This window comes from Chamaea fasciata, unplaced genomic scaffold (assembly GCF_029207755.1).
Source record: "Chamaea fasciata isolate MVZ Bird 193981 ecotype frontalis unplaced genomic scaffold, bChaFas1.0.hap1 SCAF_23, whole genome shotgun sequence".
NCBI lineage: Eukaryota > Metazoa > Chordata > Aves > Passeriformes > Sylviidae > Chamaea > Chamaea fasciata.
The window spans coordinates 7,843,573-7,858,871 of NW_027094108.1; the positions used below are offsets into that span (position 1 = coordinate 7,843,573).

Sequence of the window (15,299 nt, forward strand, 5' to 3'; positions counted from 1 at the left end):
GGTTTCTCTTACAAACCTCGGGCTGTGATCTCGTGCTTTCAGCAAGGGCACACTCCTCTCGTCCTTTAATTCGGGGCTCTGCCAGCCCCCCCCCGCCCCCCGGCTTTACCCGCAGGGCTGGGGGTGCATCAGGGGCCACAGTGGGGTTGGGGGCACGGGGAGCAGCCAAAGGGCTGAGGGTGCTCTTGGGGGGCAGGACACAACATTGGGGGGCAGGACACGGCTTTGGGGGTCAGAACACAACTTTGGTGGCTGCCGGCTCTGGGCACGGCGCCTCCCTGGGCACCGCCCTGCTTTTGCCCCCTTTTTTTTTTTCTTTTTTTTTTCACCCACACATTGTTTTTCTCATGTCTTGTGCCCTCCTGCACTTCCAAAACCCACTGTCCCTCTCCTGACCCACGACAGCCCGCGGGGCTGGGCCTCGGGGGGCATGGGGGGCGCGGGGGCTCGGGGGGCTGCCCTCGAGGGGCTGCGGAAAGCGGCGGGGGCTGGGCTCAGCCCCACACTGCGCCAGAGGAGCCCGTTAAGCGGCCGGGCGGGGAAATGCCCGTTGGTGGCAGCGTCCCCCTCGAGCCCAAGGCTCGGCAGCGCTGCTGTTGCCCCAGAGCCGCTCCAGCCTGCACAGCGGCAGCTGCTGCACTCCAGCCGCGCTCTGGCTCTCTCTGCTTCTCGGTCTCCTGGCCCAAAAGCAGCGCCGGCATCCCGGCTTTGCAAGGCCAGAGCCAAGGCCGCGTCCCCTGCACGGCATTTCCCCAAGGCTGAAGCCGCCGGGTCGCTCCAAGGGACGCTGCGCTTGGGATGGATCCCTGCTCCAGGTTAGTTTGGGGGACCGGGGGCAGGGGGAATGGCAAACAGCAGCAGAGTGAAGGGAGCGGGGATGGGATAGGATGGGGCGGGAGGGGATGGACGAGTGGTTTAGGGTCCGTAGGGTGGAGGTGTCGGACTCTGAGGTGCCGTCCTGACCCATGGCAGGTGTGAGAAACCGCCTTGCTTGGTGGGATGGCAGAACTGGATTCGTGTTGTTTGAGGGCGGGGAGGGGATGTTGATTTTCTTTCGTTCTTTCTGCGGCCAAAACCTTGCCGGGCACTGGGCGGGGTTGACTTTGGGGGGGCCGGGGACGCGAGGCTTCGAGGGAATTTCCCCAAGACTCGGGGCTGCTAAAGCCCCCCCCAGGGCGGACGTTGCGGCTCCCATGCCCAGCGCCCCGGGGATGCGGGTCACCCAGCGGCACCGGGGACACCTGGTACTGTCCGGGTGCTGCTTCTCGCTGAACCTCAACCCTCTGCTTCTTCTCCCTGCAGCATCTGCCCCGTGCATTTTCTGCCTCCACGTGAGTCCTGCCCGGCGCCGAGGCCATGGCGAGCCCCAGCCCCGTGCTCGAGGCTCAGGAGCAATCCAGCTCCAGCCAGGAGCAGCAGCAGCAGCAGCAGCGCTCCGAGGAGCCCAACCTGCTGTGGCTGGTCAACCTCACGGGCGCCAACCTCGGCCTGCCTCCCATCTCTGAGGATCCCAATTATCGCTGCAGCATCTGGGAGAACCTGGTGAGCCTGGTGGACTTCCAGAGCCCAGGTTTTCCCCTGACCTCCGAGGAGCTCTTCGACTTCCTCGACATTCCCAGCACGGCCGCGTCCTCCTCCTCCGCCTCCAGCACAGGCGAGGTGACTGCGTCCCTGCCCCAGACCATGCCCAGGTCCCCTCCGCCTGCCGAGGACGTCGACTACAAAACCAACCCGCACGTCAGGCCGCCCTATTCCTACACCACGCTCATCTGCATGGCCATGGAAGCCAGCGGGAAGGCCAAGCTCACCCTGGCCGCCATCTGCAAGTGGATCCGCGAAAACTTCAGCTACTTCCGCCGCGCTCATCCCAGCTGGCAGGTAGGAGGAGGTTTGCAGCCCAAGGCAGGGCCCCGTGGCCATGCTGGGAGCCATTGGCAGGACTTCAGCCCTGGGGTTTGTTCTCTTTTGCATCTAGAGCGCCATCTGGCACAAGCTGTGCGTCAACAAGCGCTTCGTCAAAGTTCCCCGGGACAAGGGGGAGCCGGGCAGAGGCGCCTATTGGAAGCCTCACCCTCAATACGCCAAGTGGCCCAAGAACAGCAGCTGCAAGGGCCGCGGGGCATTTCCAGAGCAAATCCCGCCAGCCTCCGGCAGGTGAGCCCAGCCAGCAGCTCAGCGCGTGCCTAGCCCGGCCCGCAGCTCCCACGGCGGCTTCGAGGTGGGTGCGGAGCTGCAGCACTGCTCCAAGACTTCGAGGACTTTGCGAGCAGCCGCTACAGCGATCCCGTGGGGAACGAGGAGGGGCAGCAGTTCCCACAGCAGCTCCCGCAGCAGGTCCCGGAGCAGTTCCCAGAACAGTTTCCGGAGCAGTTCCCAGAGCCCTGCCCCACAGCCCCGGTGGCCGAGGCTTCTTGCCTGCCCAGCGATGCCCCGGGCGACCCCGAGGAGTCGGGCGAGCTGACCACGCTGATGGGCAGCATTGACTGGGAGGCTCTGCTCAGCCCCTCCCTGGAGTAAGATTTCCTCGCTCTTGACAACCTGGAGCTGCCACCTTCCACCCTGGCCAAAGTGTTGCCCCTGTGCCCGGCAGGGGAGCAAGAGCAGCAGCAAATCCCCACCGAGCCTGGCCTCACCACGCTGGGCTTGGATGAAAACCTGACGGCCGCGGCTTTCCTGGAGGTCGCCTGAAACGAGGAGACACCGGAGAATCTCCTCCCCAGCTGCAGCCTCCTGGAGCAAGGGGCTGAAAACATCCAGGCCTCACTGCCCAACATGGATGTCATGCGTTGGGACTTTGTGGACAACCCCTTTAAATCGCTCTTAGAGATGGGCGGTTAGACTGGATTAGATTACATTAGATAGGATAAGATAAGATAGATAAGATAAGATAGATAAGATAAAATTATAGTTAATGAGATGGATTTAGGAGGGGCTCTGGGGGAGGGGGGTATAGATGGTTTTATGGACAAAGTTTCTTTTTGCCGCTTTCTGTTCTGTTTTTAACTTGGGGAGTGATGTTAACTCCACAGAAACTTGTCCACTTCGCCTTTTATTTTTTTCATTTTATTAACAATTTTTAAGAGATAGATTAAAATAATTCAGCAGCTAAGAACTGCCTTGCGAGCGCGTTGTATGTGGTGAACAAGTTTTTTTCCAGCACTCCTGATCCCTGAGATGTGCCACCACCCGGGGCACAGGTGGGGCTTTGTTCTGACCCAGTGTTCCAGGACAGACAGCCCAAAGCAGGAATCCTCAGCTGGGCTCTGGAACTGAGCAGAGGAAAGAAAGTCATTAGTCAGTATTCATTCATTAATTATTCATTATTCATCCCGATTTCAAACAGGATGAATAATGACTCGCAGAGTGGCGATCTCTCCCGGTCCTTATCTCAGCCCATGAGCCCTCTGTTCAATTCTCCCTGCTCTGTCCAGCACCAGAGGGGAGTGACCAGCAGCTCCCGTGGGTCCCTGGCCCAGCCAGTGTCACCCCAGGACAGGGACACTGGGATGGGGGGAGCTGGGAAAACTGGGATGGGGAGAAGTGGGGGGCAGATGGGGCTGGCTGGACGCAGGAGGGAGTGGAGGGGGGGGACAGGGCAGGGAAGGACACTGGGACCAGTTTCTGGGCAATGAGGGGCTCTGGGGGTGCCCCTAACCCACGGGGGTCTGGGCTGCCCCCCAGGGAAGGACACCAAGAGCAGTTTCTGTCCCATTTTGGGGACCCTGCATGTCCCCCAGCCCCTGGTTTGGGGCAGCTCATTCCCCCAGCCTGGGGTCCCAGCTCACCCACCTGGAGGATGAGGATCCTCTCCCAGCTCTAGGCAGTCGGGGGCCCCCCAGCAAAGCCCCCCCAAACCCCACTGTGCTCCTGGGGAGCTGCAGCCCAGGCACTGTGGGGCACCGGGTGGCAGGGGTGGCTGTCACCTCCGCTTCCACAATTCCCCCAATCCCTCCCCAAGACCCCAAACTCTTCCACAATCCCCCCAATCCCTTTACAGCACCCCAAATTCCTCCAAAATTCCCCCAATCCCTCCGCAGCACCCCAGACTCCCTCACAGCCCTCTCCCCCTGCTGCCTGCCATGCTGCCCACTCCCAGAGTCACCCCCTGTGCCCCCCACACCCACAGGGACCCCAAAACCCCCTGGAGACCCCAGCCAGGCGCAGCCCGGACCCACAGGGACCCCAAAAACCCACGGCCAGCCCCACCGGTTCCCCCCACCTGAGCCCTCCTGGGTGACCCCGCTCCTGTCCACCACCCATGGGAGGGGTCAGCGCCGACCCCTTGAGCCCCCTGTGCCTCCCCCGGCCGCCTCAGCACCTCCACTGACGGGGGGGGCGGCTCGGGGTGGTTCTGGGGGGGCGGGGACAGTGTGGGAGACCCCCCCGATATCCCCCATTGTCCATCCCCAGGTGGCCCCGCAGTCAGGATGGGGACAGAATATACTGGGGGGGGGAGTAAATTGGGGGGGTCGAGGAGTGGGGGGCGAGAGGGGGAACGGGGGGGGCAAGGGAGACACGAGGCTGGGATCTGGGCTGGGGGTGCAGACCTCACTGGGGGCAGCCTGGCCCCCCGTGCCCACCCCCCCGGGCACCCCCAGCTCCAGTGCCCACCTGTTTTCGGGGACACCCCCTCCCGCCGTGTCCCCCCGGTGCCCCCGGGGGCGTTTCCAGGAGCTGCTGCCGCTCTCGGGGTCCCGGTGCCGCTCCCAGGACCCCAAAACCTGCAGGGGGGCCCCTGCGGGCACAGGGGGGGGCGCTGCTTCCCCTCCTTGGTGGGACCCGGGGGGGGGGACAGGACCTGAACGGGATGGGAGGACACGGGCAGTGCCTCCCTGTCCCCGCTGTGCTCAGCCCCCCCCAGTGCTCCCACCCCATATCTCCCAGCGCCCCCTGCCCCCCCCAGGCCCCTCCTGACCCCCTCAATGCCCCCCTGCTGAGGCCACCGGCACCTGAGGGGGGGGGCACACACGGGACCCCCCGTGAGCAGCTCTGGGGCCCCCCCAGGCCTGGGGGCAAAGGGAAGTGCATCCCCCACCCCCACCCCAAATAATCCTCTGTGCAGCAGGTGGGGAGCACAGACACCCCCAGCCCCAACCCCGGGGCGCAGCTCCAGTGCTCCCAGTGCCCCCAGTGCTCCCAGTGTGCCCCCAGTGTGGCCCCAGTGTGGCCCCAAGTGCTTCCAGTGTGTCCCCAGTGTGTCCCCAGTTTGTCCCCAGTGTGGCCCCAGTGTGGCCCCAGTGTGGCCCCAGTGTGCTCCCAGTGTGTCCCCAGTGTGTCCCCAGTGTGGCCCCAGTGTGGCCCCACTGCTCCCAGTTTGTCCCCAGTGTGTCCCCAGTTTGTCCCCAGTGTGCCCCCAGTGACACTCCCGCCCTTGGCGTCCCTCATGGGCTCCTCCGAGCCCTGGGCCCCCAAAGGAGCCCCCAAAGTCCCCCATCCCCAAAGTCCCCCAGCCCAGCCCCCCACCCTGAACTCCCCGCCCCTCTCAGCCCCACAGCTCCGTTCTCGCAGCGCCCCCCGCCCCGCTCACCCGTGGGGGTCCCCGGCCTCTGCCTCCCGCTGCTCCCCGGCTCCTCCTCGGCCACGTAGGCGGCGGGGACAAGGAAGGGACGAGTCCAGGGGGGGTCCCCGGGCCGCCGCACCTGCCACCGGAGCGGGGTGGCCCCGCGGAGCGGCAGCAGCCGCCCGCCCGCGGTCAAGGCCACGTCCCGCCCGTGGACAGCGCCCGTGGGGACACGGCCCGGCCGGGCCGCCGCCACCCCGGGGACAGCACGGCCCCGCTGGCGGCACCGGCGGCGACCAGGAGGACACCTGCCCCCAGCCGCCACTGCCGCTGGCGTGGCCCCAGGGGTGGTGACACGGGCTGAGGGGGGACATGGGGCTGGGGGGTGACAAAAGGGCTGAGAGGTGACACAGGCTACGAAGTGACAAAGGGCTCAGAGATGACACGGATCTGAGGGGTCACACAGGGCTGAGGGGTGACACGGGGCTCAGAGGTGACACAGATTCAGAGCTGACACAAAGCTGAGGGGTGACACAGGCTGAGGGGTGACACAAAGCTGGGGGGTGACACAGGCTGAGTGAGGGGTGACATGGGGCTCAGGGGTGACACAAAGCTGGGGGGTGACACAGGCTGAGGGGTGACATGGGGCTCAGGGGTGACACAAAGCTGGGGGGGTCACACAGGCTGAGGGGTGACACGGGGCTCAGGGGTGACACAGGCTGAGGTGACACAAGGCTGAGGGGTCACACAGGCTGAGGTGACACGGGGCTCAGGGGTGACAGTCCTTCCCAAATGACAAGAACCACCAGAATTTAACCACTTTCACCCACACTTCAGTGTTACTGCAGCAACCCAAAGGCATCTGTGCATTTTAATATCATTTTTATTGGACTCAATCCACACTTCCACCACATCCTGGTGCTCCGAGTCCCCCTGCCCCCCAAAATCCAGACATCCCCTTAAATCCCTCCGAGCTCCCACTGCGGTTTTCATCTTGATTTTCCCAAATTTTGTGAAGCCAAAGCTTCTCCTCGATAATTTTTGTTTTTCCAGCCCTGCCCACTCCTCTTCCTGAACAACACTGTATTTCAGGGGAACAGGTAAGTGGAAAAAACAAAACAAATGGCACTTAGATGTGAGTTGTGGCTGAAAAGGGGTTAAACACCCCCCCCAGCAGTGAATTCCTGGGAGGGGAGCTCTGAAATCCACAAAAACCAGCAGGGAGTGGTGAGGAAGGGGATGCCTCCTACCCCTCTACACCCCAAACATGCTTCAAAAGGTGGAGGAACGTTCCAGGTGTCCCCGTGTCCCCTGGTGGGGGCACACAGAGCCACCAAGGGCGGCCCCCCAAAGACACCAGAGCCACCAGTTCCTTTGGGCTTTAATAAACCAACGGATCTGGGGTAAAATTCACTTTGCCAGCAGGAATTCTTTGTGCAGGGCGGGGTTTAACCCCCAAAGTCCTTGGAGTGGGAAATCCAGGGCGGGGAGGGGGGGGGGAAAGGTGTAAGGGGCTTCAACGAGGCTGAATTTGGGGGCTGCACTCCGGGGACCCCCCCTTTGATGCTTCCCACCCTCGGAGTGAGCAGTGACACCCCCAGGCCTGACCCCCTCCAAACCCAGAACCCCACAAGGCTCTCAGGAAAATCCCACAGGGATCTGGGGGGGAAATCCCAGGGCACTTCTCAAGCCCTCAAGGTGGCCTGTGACATTTGAGACTGAGAAAAGAAGCAGAGGAAAACCCTCCAGGCAAGGAGTCACGGCCACCAAATCCCACCAAATCCCACAGGAAGCATCCAGCAGGTCCCACAGGATCACCCCCAGGTCAGGCGGCCGCCGGGCTCTCTCCCATAATTAACGAGGTGCAGTTAATTACTGGAACAACAGAAGCCACGTCTCCTCACACTCTGCGGGCTCCAAGGGAAGGGAAGAGCTCAGTCAAAGGCCGGAATTTTGGCAGCACCAGGCTGGGAATCACCAGGCTGAGGTGAGGGACATGCAGCTGCCGCCCCACGATCCGCCTGGGCTCCAGGCCGGGCTCAGGGACACGGGGCTGTCACTCCGGGGGCTGCCTGTAGTTGAGGGACAGCAGCACCATGCTGTGGGCCAGCAGAGAGGCTTCCGAGGCTGCAAGAGCACAGGAGCAGGGTAAGAGACACTGGGGGGCACTGGGGAGACTGGGAGAGACACTGGGGGACACTGGGGAGACTGGGAGAGGCACTGGGGGACACTGGGCAGACTGGGAGAGACACTGGGGGTGCTGGGGTGGGCACACGGGGGCTCTGGGCAGCACTGAGACAGGAATTTGGCAGATTGGGAACACTGGGATGGGCACGGGGGGAGCACCGGGCTCCTGGTCCCACATTCCCATCCCAGTCCTGTTTCCCTTCCCTCGGGGCTGCAGGGCGGCAACGCCTGAGCACAGGTGTGGGGGGTGAGCCCAGGTGGGGACAGAGTTCTCCCTCATCAGCCCCAAATCCCCCAGGAGTGCCCAGAGAAGGCTTTTGGGTGAAGCACCTTGGAGCTCCCAGGAGAGCCTGAGCCACTGCTCCAGCCACGCTGGGCACTCGGCCTGGCCCAGGTGAGTGGAGTTCAGCCCACGCAGGTAACAGGCCTGGGGACACACGGACACAGTCAGGGAGGGACACACAGCACTCCAGCATCACACCAGGACCCCCCTGGAGGAAGGGGAAGACAAGGGAGGAACTCTTCCCCACCCCAGGTGTGATTCCAGCGCGGAAAACCTTCCCCAGGAGAGATCAAGCCCGTGCCCCAAGGCCACGCCTGGTGACACCCAAGGTGCCACAAGGCCGGGCCAGGTGTGCTGAGGTGTCCTCACCGCTCGGAGCTCCTCCTCAGAGAGCTGCCCCGGGCCCAGGAGCAGCAGGGCACGGTCCAGGTGCTGGATCTCCAGGACGTGGCTCCGCAGGCGGTGCTGCAGGAAAAAGGCCGGCAGGTGTGGGGTCAGGAACAGCACCTGGCTCAGGGCTCTCTTGGAGGAAGGAGCACCTGTGACAGGTCCAGCCCCCTCCTAAAGCAGGGCGGGGACACATCGAGGCACTCCCCCACCTGCCCACATGGCTCCAACGTGGCCTTGAACAGTCCCAGGGATGGGGGAATCCCTCCCAGTGCCTTCCCACCTGCACAGGGAGGAATTCCTTCCCCAGATCCTCCTCTGGATTCATTCCCAGCAGCTCCACGTCCCTCTAATGCTGGAGGCCCCACAGGTGGAGGCAGCAGCGCTGCAGGTGGGGCCTCACCTGAGCCCCCTTCACCTGCTGCCGCAGCGTGGGGCTGAACCCAGGACCCCAGGGCGTCTCTGCAGCTTTTCACCTGCACCTGGAGTGGCTTTGGGGCACACCTGAGTGGGGTGAGCACCTGGATTGAGCTGAGCTCACCACATGATCCACCTGCAGCCTGTTCAGCGCCAGCAGAGACCCAGAGAACAAACCCCTCACAGCCAAGAGCTGGGCCAGGTGGGGCCGGGCGCCTCCCTGCACCTGCAAGAGCCCCAGGAGCACATCTGACAGGTGACAAGCACCTCCCCCAGCCCCCTGACAGGTGACAAACACCTCCCAGAGCCCCTGACAGGTGACAAACACCTCCCCCAGCCCCCTGACAGGTGACAGACACCTCCCAGAGACCCCGACAGGTGACAGACACCTCGCAGAGCCCCTGACAGGTGACAGACACCTCCCCCAGCCCCCTGACAGGTGACAAACACCTCCCCCAGCCCCCTGACAGGTGACAGACACCTCGCAGAGCCCCTGACAGGTGACAGACACCTCCCCCAGCCCCCTGACAGGTGACAGACACCTCCCAGAGCCCCTTACAGGTGACAGACACCTCGCAGAGCCCCCGACAGGTGACAGACACCTCGCAGAGCCCCAGGCAGGCTGCTGGGGGGCACACAGACCTGTGCACAGAGCTGCTGCAGCAGCTGCCGGGGCTGGGGCTCGGGCAGGGCCGCGGCTGCCAGCGTCAGGCTCCGCAGCACGGCCAGGTACCAGCCCCTGCGGATACTGTCATAGGCGTCCAGGAACTCCAGCTGCTGCCTGGGGGTCCAGAACTGCCGGATCAGCAGCTGCCGGGGGAAGAAGTACCTGGGGAGAGGAAAAGGGGGGGATTCCAGGGAGGGAAGAGCAGGGCAGGCAGGAGGCAGGCTGGGGGGAGAGGCCAAGGAAAGCCCCCCGGGGTGAGGAGGCACAATTAAACCCGGAGTTTTTGGTGTTTGGTCCCAAAGGGATCAGGGGATGGCTGAGGTTGGAAAAGGCTGTGGTCACCCCTGGCCACGTCCCCAAGTGCCACATCCACACAGCTGTGAAACCCCCCCAGGGATGGGCAGTCCCCCTGCCCCGGGCAGCCTGTGCCAAGACAGAACTAACTGCCTTTTCCAGGAGGAATTTTCCCTCAGATCCAACCTAAACCTCCCCTGGGAGCCCTTCTGCCTCATCCTCACCTGAGAGCAGAGCCTGACCCTCACCCGGCTGCCCCTCCTGTCAGGGAGTCGTAGAGACCACGGAGGTCCCTCCTGAGCCCCCTCACATCCCTCAGCCTCTCCCGGTGCTCCAGCTCCATTCCTGAAATATTAATTTTGAAGAATTAAAGATTTTAGTTGAACCAGATATTGCTGAAGTAAGACAGATAGACTTCCCTTTTGATAAGCAGAAGCCGGATTTAAGGAACTGATAAATCATGAGGCCTGTCAACTTATGTTTGTGTATTCTGACTAATCAATAGGCTTCAAGAAGGACAATGAATTCAGAAATCAAATACTCCTGGGAACACAGGATTCAGTTGTCACGCAACGCTAAAAGGTTAAAAAGTCAAAGCGAAGAAGACTCACTTACTTCATCATTTTGAGACCCTGCCCCATAAAAAAGACCACCGACCCATTTCAAAGAACAAACCACGCATGCTTAATAGCTTTTGGCTAATCACCATACGAAGCGGGGAATGGGACGTACTAAAGTCATGAATATACATTTGTGTTTTGGGTATTCAATCCTTCTGTACATAAAAAGACCCTGTGATCTTCTGTGAGCACGCGTGTGTTCGGGAGCTATCCCGCATGCTGCCCGGCATCGTAATGAAACATACACTTTCTAACTCTAAACTGCTGGAGAGTCTTTTGTCCGTCATAGTTGGATATTGGCATTAGGGCGCTATTCATATTTTTTTAAAATAATTCAAAAGAACACCCCAAATTGCCCAATTTGGACCCCAGATTTCCAAGAATTAGCTGTATAGAGCCAAAAATTCACAAAAATTTCCTTTATGGACCCCAAAACTCCACTATAGAGATGCCAAGACTCCCCCAGACCCCCTTACATCCCATGTAGAGAACCCCAGATCCCCTATAGGGTCCCCCAGGTGCCCCCAGAACCCTCTATCGAGTCCCTACATATCCCCTCAGACCCCCCTGGGGACCTCCAGACCCCCCAAATCCCCCACAGGGACCCACAGACACCCCCAGACCTCTCCGGACCCGCTACAGGCTCCCGCTGACCCCTAGAGATCCCCTACAGACCCCCCAACCCCCCAAAATGCCACAGAAACCCCCCAAATCCCCTACAGACACCCAGACCCCATTTAGGGATGCCAGGACCCCCTTTACGGACTCCTACGGATCGTCTACAGAGCCCCCAGATCCCGATAGAGCCCCTAGACCCGCCCAGCCCCCTTTAGGGATCCCCAGACCGCCCTAAATCCCCTACAGACCGCCCCAAATCTCCTGCAGATCCCCCACCAAATCCTCTAAGGAGACTTCCAGGTCCTTTCAGACCCCTATAGAACCCCTATAGATCCCCTATAGAACCCCCATTGCCCCACCGTAGATCTCGGACACACCGGAGCCGGCTCGGGGGACCGGGAACAAAGATGGCGGCGCCCGGGAGAGCCACCTCTGGGTAATGTACGCATGCGCTCGAGGGAACGCGCCAGCAGATGGGCGCGGCCCAAGGGAAAAAGGGGCGTGTCCAATAAAAGGGCGGGGAACGACTGGAACGAGGCGGGGTCAGAGAAAGGGCGGGAACTGTGAGGGGAAAGGGGCGGGGTCCAGGAAACGGCGGGAATTCTGAGGGGGAATGGGCGGGGTCAAGGGAACGCGCAGTCCTAAAAGAGCCCAGTTTGGCTTAAAATCACCCAAAAGACCCTAAAATCTCCGGGACTGAGACCGAGACCAGCACCAGAAACAGCATCAGCACCAAGACCGAGACCGACACCGGAACCGAGACCGGCACCGCTCCGGGACCCGCACTGTGGGACCGACACCGAAACCGGCACCAGAACTGGTACCGGAACCAAGACTGAGACCGACACCGACACTGGGACCGGCGCCGGGAGCGCTTCGGAACCGGCACCGGCACCAGGACTGCTCCAGGACTGCGGCCAGAACCCAGACCGGGAGCGCTCCGGGACCGAGACCGAGACCGAGACCGGCACCGGAACCAGCACCGAGACTGGCACCGCTCCGGGACCAGGACTGGGATTGGCACTGGGAGCACTCCGGGACCAAAAACGGCACCGGCACCACTCCGACACCGAGACTGAGACCAGGACTGAAACTGGAACCGGCACTGGCACCGAGACTGGCACCGCTCCAGGATCGAGATCGGCACCGCGACCGGAATCAGCACCGGGAGCGCTCCGGGACCGAGACTGAGACCGAGCCCGAAACCGGGACGGGGATCGGACCCGGGATCGCTCTGGGGCCGCCGCGCTCGCTCCGGGGAGTTTTGGCCGCGCCTCCGGGCGGGACTGGGCGGGACCGAGCTGGGAGACTCGGAGCTTCCCAAGGCTGAAAATGACTCCTTTATTTTTTCGAATGTGTCTCCCTTAGTATTTTACACAGACCAATCTGACTGGTGACAAAAAGACAAACCTCGTCAATCACATTGGTCAGACCAGAGGGACATCAAGAAGAAGTCCCTCCTAGGAAAAGAAATGAAAAACAATGCTACAGATTTTAGAAAAACACTCCTCTTGTTTACAGAAAATTCCCTGAGAAAAGAATTTCACAAAACCAAAAGATCACAGGCACGAAAGCAGGGCTACAATCTCTCTTGGCTTTTGCAGTACAGAGAGAGGGAGAAGAGAAAATAATTAAGGCAAAATCAAAAGGATAATCAGCAAGGTGACTTCCCAACACAGAACACAGGGAATGTGGGTCACCGGGGCTCTGCCCAATGTGGCTCCTCCAGTGGGGGCTGGAGCTGGAGCCGAGCTCGAAGCTCTTTCTGCACTGGGGGCACTGGCAGGGCTTTCCTGATGGTGCCTTGGTTGGTGTTGGGTCAAGGCTGAGCTCTGTGAGAAGCTCTTCCCACACTGGGGACACTCTTGGGGCCTCTCCCCAGTGTGGATGTGCCGGTGGATGATGAGGTTGGGGTTGTGCCTGAAGCCCTTCCCGCAGTCAGGGCAGCGGAAGGGCCTCTCCTCTGTGTGTGTCTGCTGGTGTTCAAGGAGCTTGCTGCTGACCCGAAACCCCTTCCCACACTGGGAACACTCATAGGTCTCCCTGGTGTGGATCTTTTGGTGCAAGCTCAGGCTGGCTCTGTGACTGAAGCCCTTCCCACATTCCCCACACTTGTGCGGCCTTTCCCCAGTGTGGATGTTCTGGTGCTGGATCAGGTTGATTCTGTGGCCGAAGCTCTGCCCACATTCACCACTCCTGCTCTGGCCATCTGTGAGGTGATGATGTAACTGGAGAAGCTCCAGTCCAGAGGAGGAGCTATGAAACCTGATTCTGGGGTGGAGTGGCAACGAGGACTAAATTCACGCTCTTTTGATGCAGGGCATGCCCTGAAGTTGGATGGGCTGCCCGCATCTCCCAGCTGAGCATCACCTTCTGTCTCCTGCTGCTGCTCAGCAGCTTTTCACCAATCCAGGGGTTGGGATGTATTTGTTGCATCAGCAACTCATCAAAGAAAACTTGTTTTGCAGTCACAAGTACGTTTCAGATTGTTTTATTCCCGAGCATCCCTGACAACTAAACACTGAGCTTTTGTTGTGCCTGAGGGCAAGTGAAGCAGCAGCACGGTGGCCGAAGCTGGGACGCGCGACCGTGCCAATTGCCCGGAGCGCCGTCAGGCAGTGCCGGGATCCCGGCTGCGGTTCTGGTGCCCAGAGCTGAGGAATCGCAGCCCCTGCCTCAGAGCCTGTCAGAAAGGCACCCAAGTGAGAGCAGAGGGAGGGCACCCTTCCAGTCTCTCTTGGGCATGGCCACAAAGCAGCCCCTGCTTCTCCTTCCTCCGCCTGTGTTTGGGGTGTGCTGATGGCAGCGCCAGCCAGGTTGTGCTCTGTGTTCCAAAGGCTGTGGAGAGCGGGCATGAAAAGTGCTGCATGCACAGCGGAGAGTCCTGGAAGGTGCTGGCAAGAGTGTCCCGCGGGAACAGGGCTCTGGTCTCTGGCCGGGAACAGCCTGGTTTTGCTGCTGTGAGCGCAGGCAGGAGTGGAGGCAGGTGAAGAGGCAGCGGGCAGCTTGTGTTTGTAGAGGGCCTGGGGCTGCATGTGCGAACCTCCACCTGGAATCACACTGGGGGAAATCCCAGCTAGAGCTGGAGTGCCTGTCCAGAAAGGACCAGAAGGAATTCAGCCTTGCCAGGGTTTCTTAAGAGTGTGTTGGTGTTCCCCAGGAAAGTTCCCAATGTGGGGAAATGCCTCTGGGGAAAAGAGGCTTGCTTCTCAAGGAAAGCGCTTTCCATGGAGCTCCCAGTGAGGAAGGTGCAAGTGTCCCCCTTTAGCTGTCTGTGGTCCTTTCAGTCCTTGAGGCCCGTGGCACTTGGCAGATGGAGAAGGGAAGGGAGAAGGCTGTGAAGAGCAGGTTTGGAATTCACCCGGACCTGCAGAGACCAAGGCAAGCACCTGCAGCAGGGTGTGTTACCCCCACTGTGGACACAGGTGTGAGCAGGAGCATCTCTGAACAGCTGTGAGCCCCAAAGCTGTCTTGGAGAGCTGTGAATTCAAAGGCCTTCATGCACACACGTCTCACATCTCACCTGTCTGCTGTGTTTCAACTCTTGGCAATATGCATTTGCCTCTTGCTTGCTGGAAGCTGCTGCGGCCCAGAGGGCCAGCACCAAGCTGGGCTGTGTGGGCCAGGCGGCACGGAGAGTCTTGGCTGATCTTGCTGTGTCCCTGGCCTCAGAAAAGGCTTGGAAGGTTTGCCTCCCAAGGCGTCCTCTCATCGGCTCTTCCTGTGCATCTTGGAGAGAACAAGGCAGGCATTTCTGGCAGCTGGGCATGAGCAGGCCTTCAGATGGGGGCATGTTGTGGAGCAGGCCCAGCTGAGACACCCTGAGAGGAGCCCAGCACTCCTTGCTCCTCTCTGCTGACACGTGAGCCTTGTCTGCTTTCGGAATGACCCTGGCTGTGTCAGGGGGTGCTACGTGGACACGAGACGGCTGGTCCTGTCCTGCTGGGTCCCAGCAGCGCCTCGCAGCAGTCCTGCATTCACGTCAGGATGCTGGCTAAGAGAGGTCCTGCAAGCTGAGGCAGCTGAGTTGAAGCTTGCGCGGGTGCCTACGGGTCAAGGCCAAGGGTGTGTCCTCAGGATAGAGCAGTCCTGAGGGGTCTCTAGAATTCAAAGAAATCAGCAGACAAATGCATCGTCCACCAGAAGCTCTTTTATTGGCAGGAGGTTAGGGGTCTGCACTCCACCACAAGGCTTCTTTGCCTGGTCTAAATTTCAGTGGTTTTATGTAGGAATTCTATTAAAAATACCATCCATCTTTACACTGCTGAGGTGATTGGATAGGCAGGGAGTTTACAAAGAAATCCATTGTGTCAGATTCCTAGACTT

General features: G+C 60.7%; 2 protein-coding genes across 2 annotated transcripts; one reads left to right on the forward strand and one right to left on the reverse strand.

Moving 5' to 3' along the window:
* The first annotated feature begins 430 nt into the window (after positions 1-430).
* Positions 431-5,864, forward strand: LOC136300678 (forkhead box protein J1.2-like). Its single transcript, XM_066203240.1, is given in 6 exon segments — positions 431-549; positions 1,227-1,878; positions 1,976-2,154; positions 2,271-2,513; positions 2,721-2,833; positions 5,509-5,864. Coding segments are annotated over 6 exon segments (1,662 nt in total).
* A 389-nt stretch (positions 5,865-6,253) lies between these two features.
* On the reverse strand, positions 6,254-10,078 carry LOC136300679 (LETM1 domain-containing protein 1-like). The gene is made up of 6 exons (XM_066203241.1): positions 9,984-10,078; positions 9,417-9,603; positions 8,899-9,000; positions 8,340-8,492; positions 8,018-8,114; positions 6,254-7,627 (listed from the first exon to the last, which is right to left on the reverse strand). Exons 1-6 carry the CDS (start codon positions 10,076-10,078, stop codon positions 7,557-7,559), a joined length of 705 nt encoding a protein of 234 aa, XP_066059338.1. The 3' UTR covers positions 6,254-7,556.
* Positions 10,079-15,299: the final 5,221 nt, after the last annotated feature.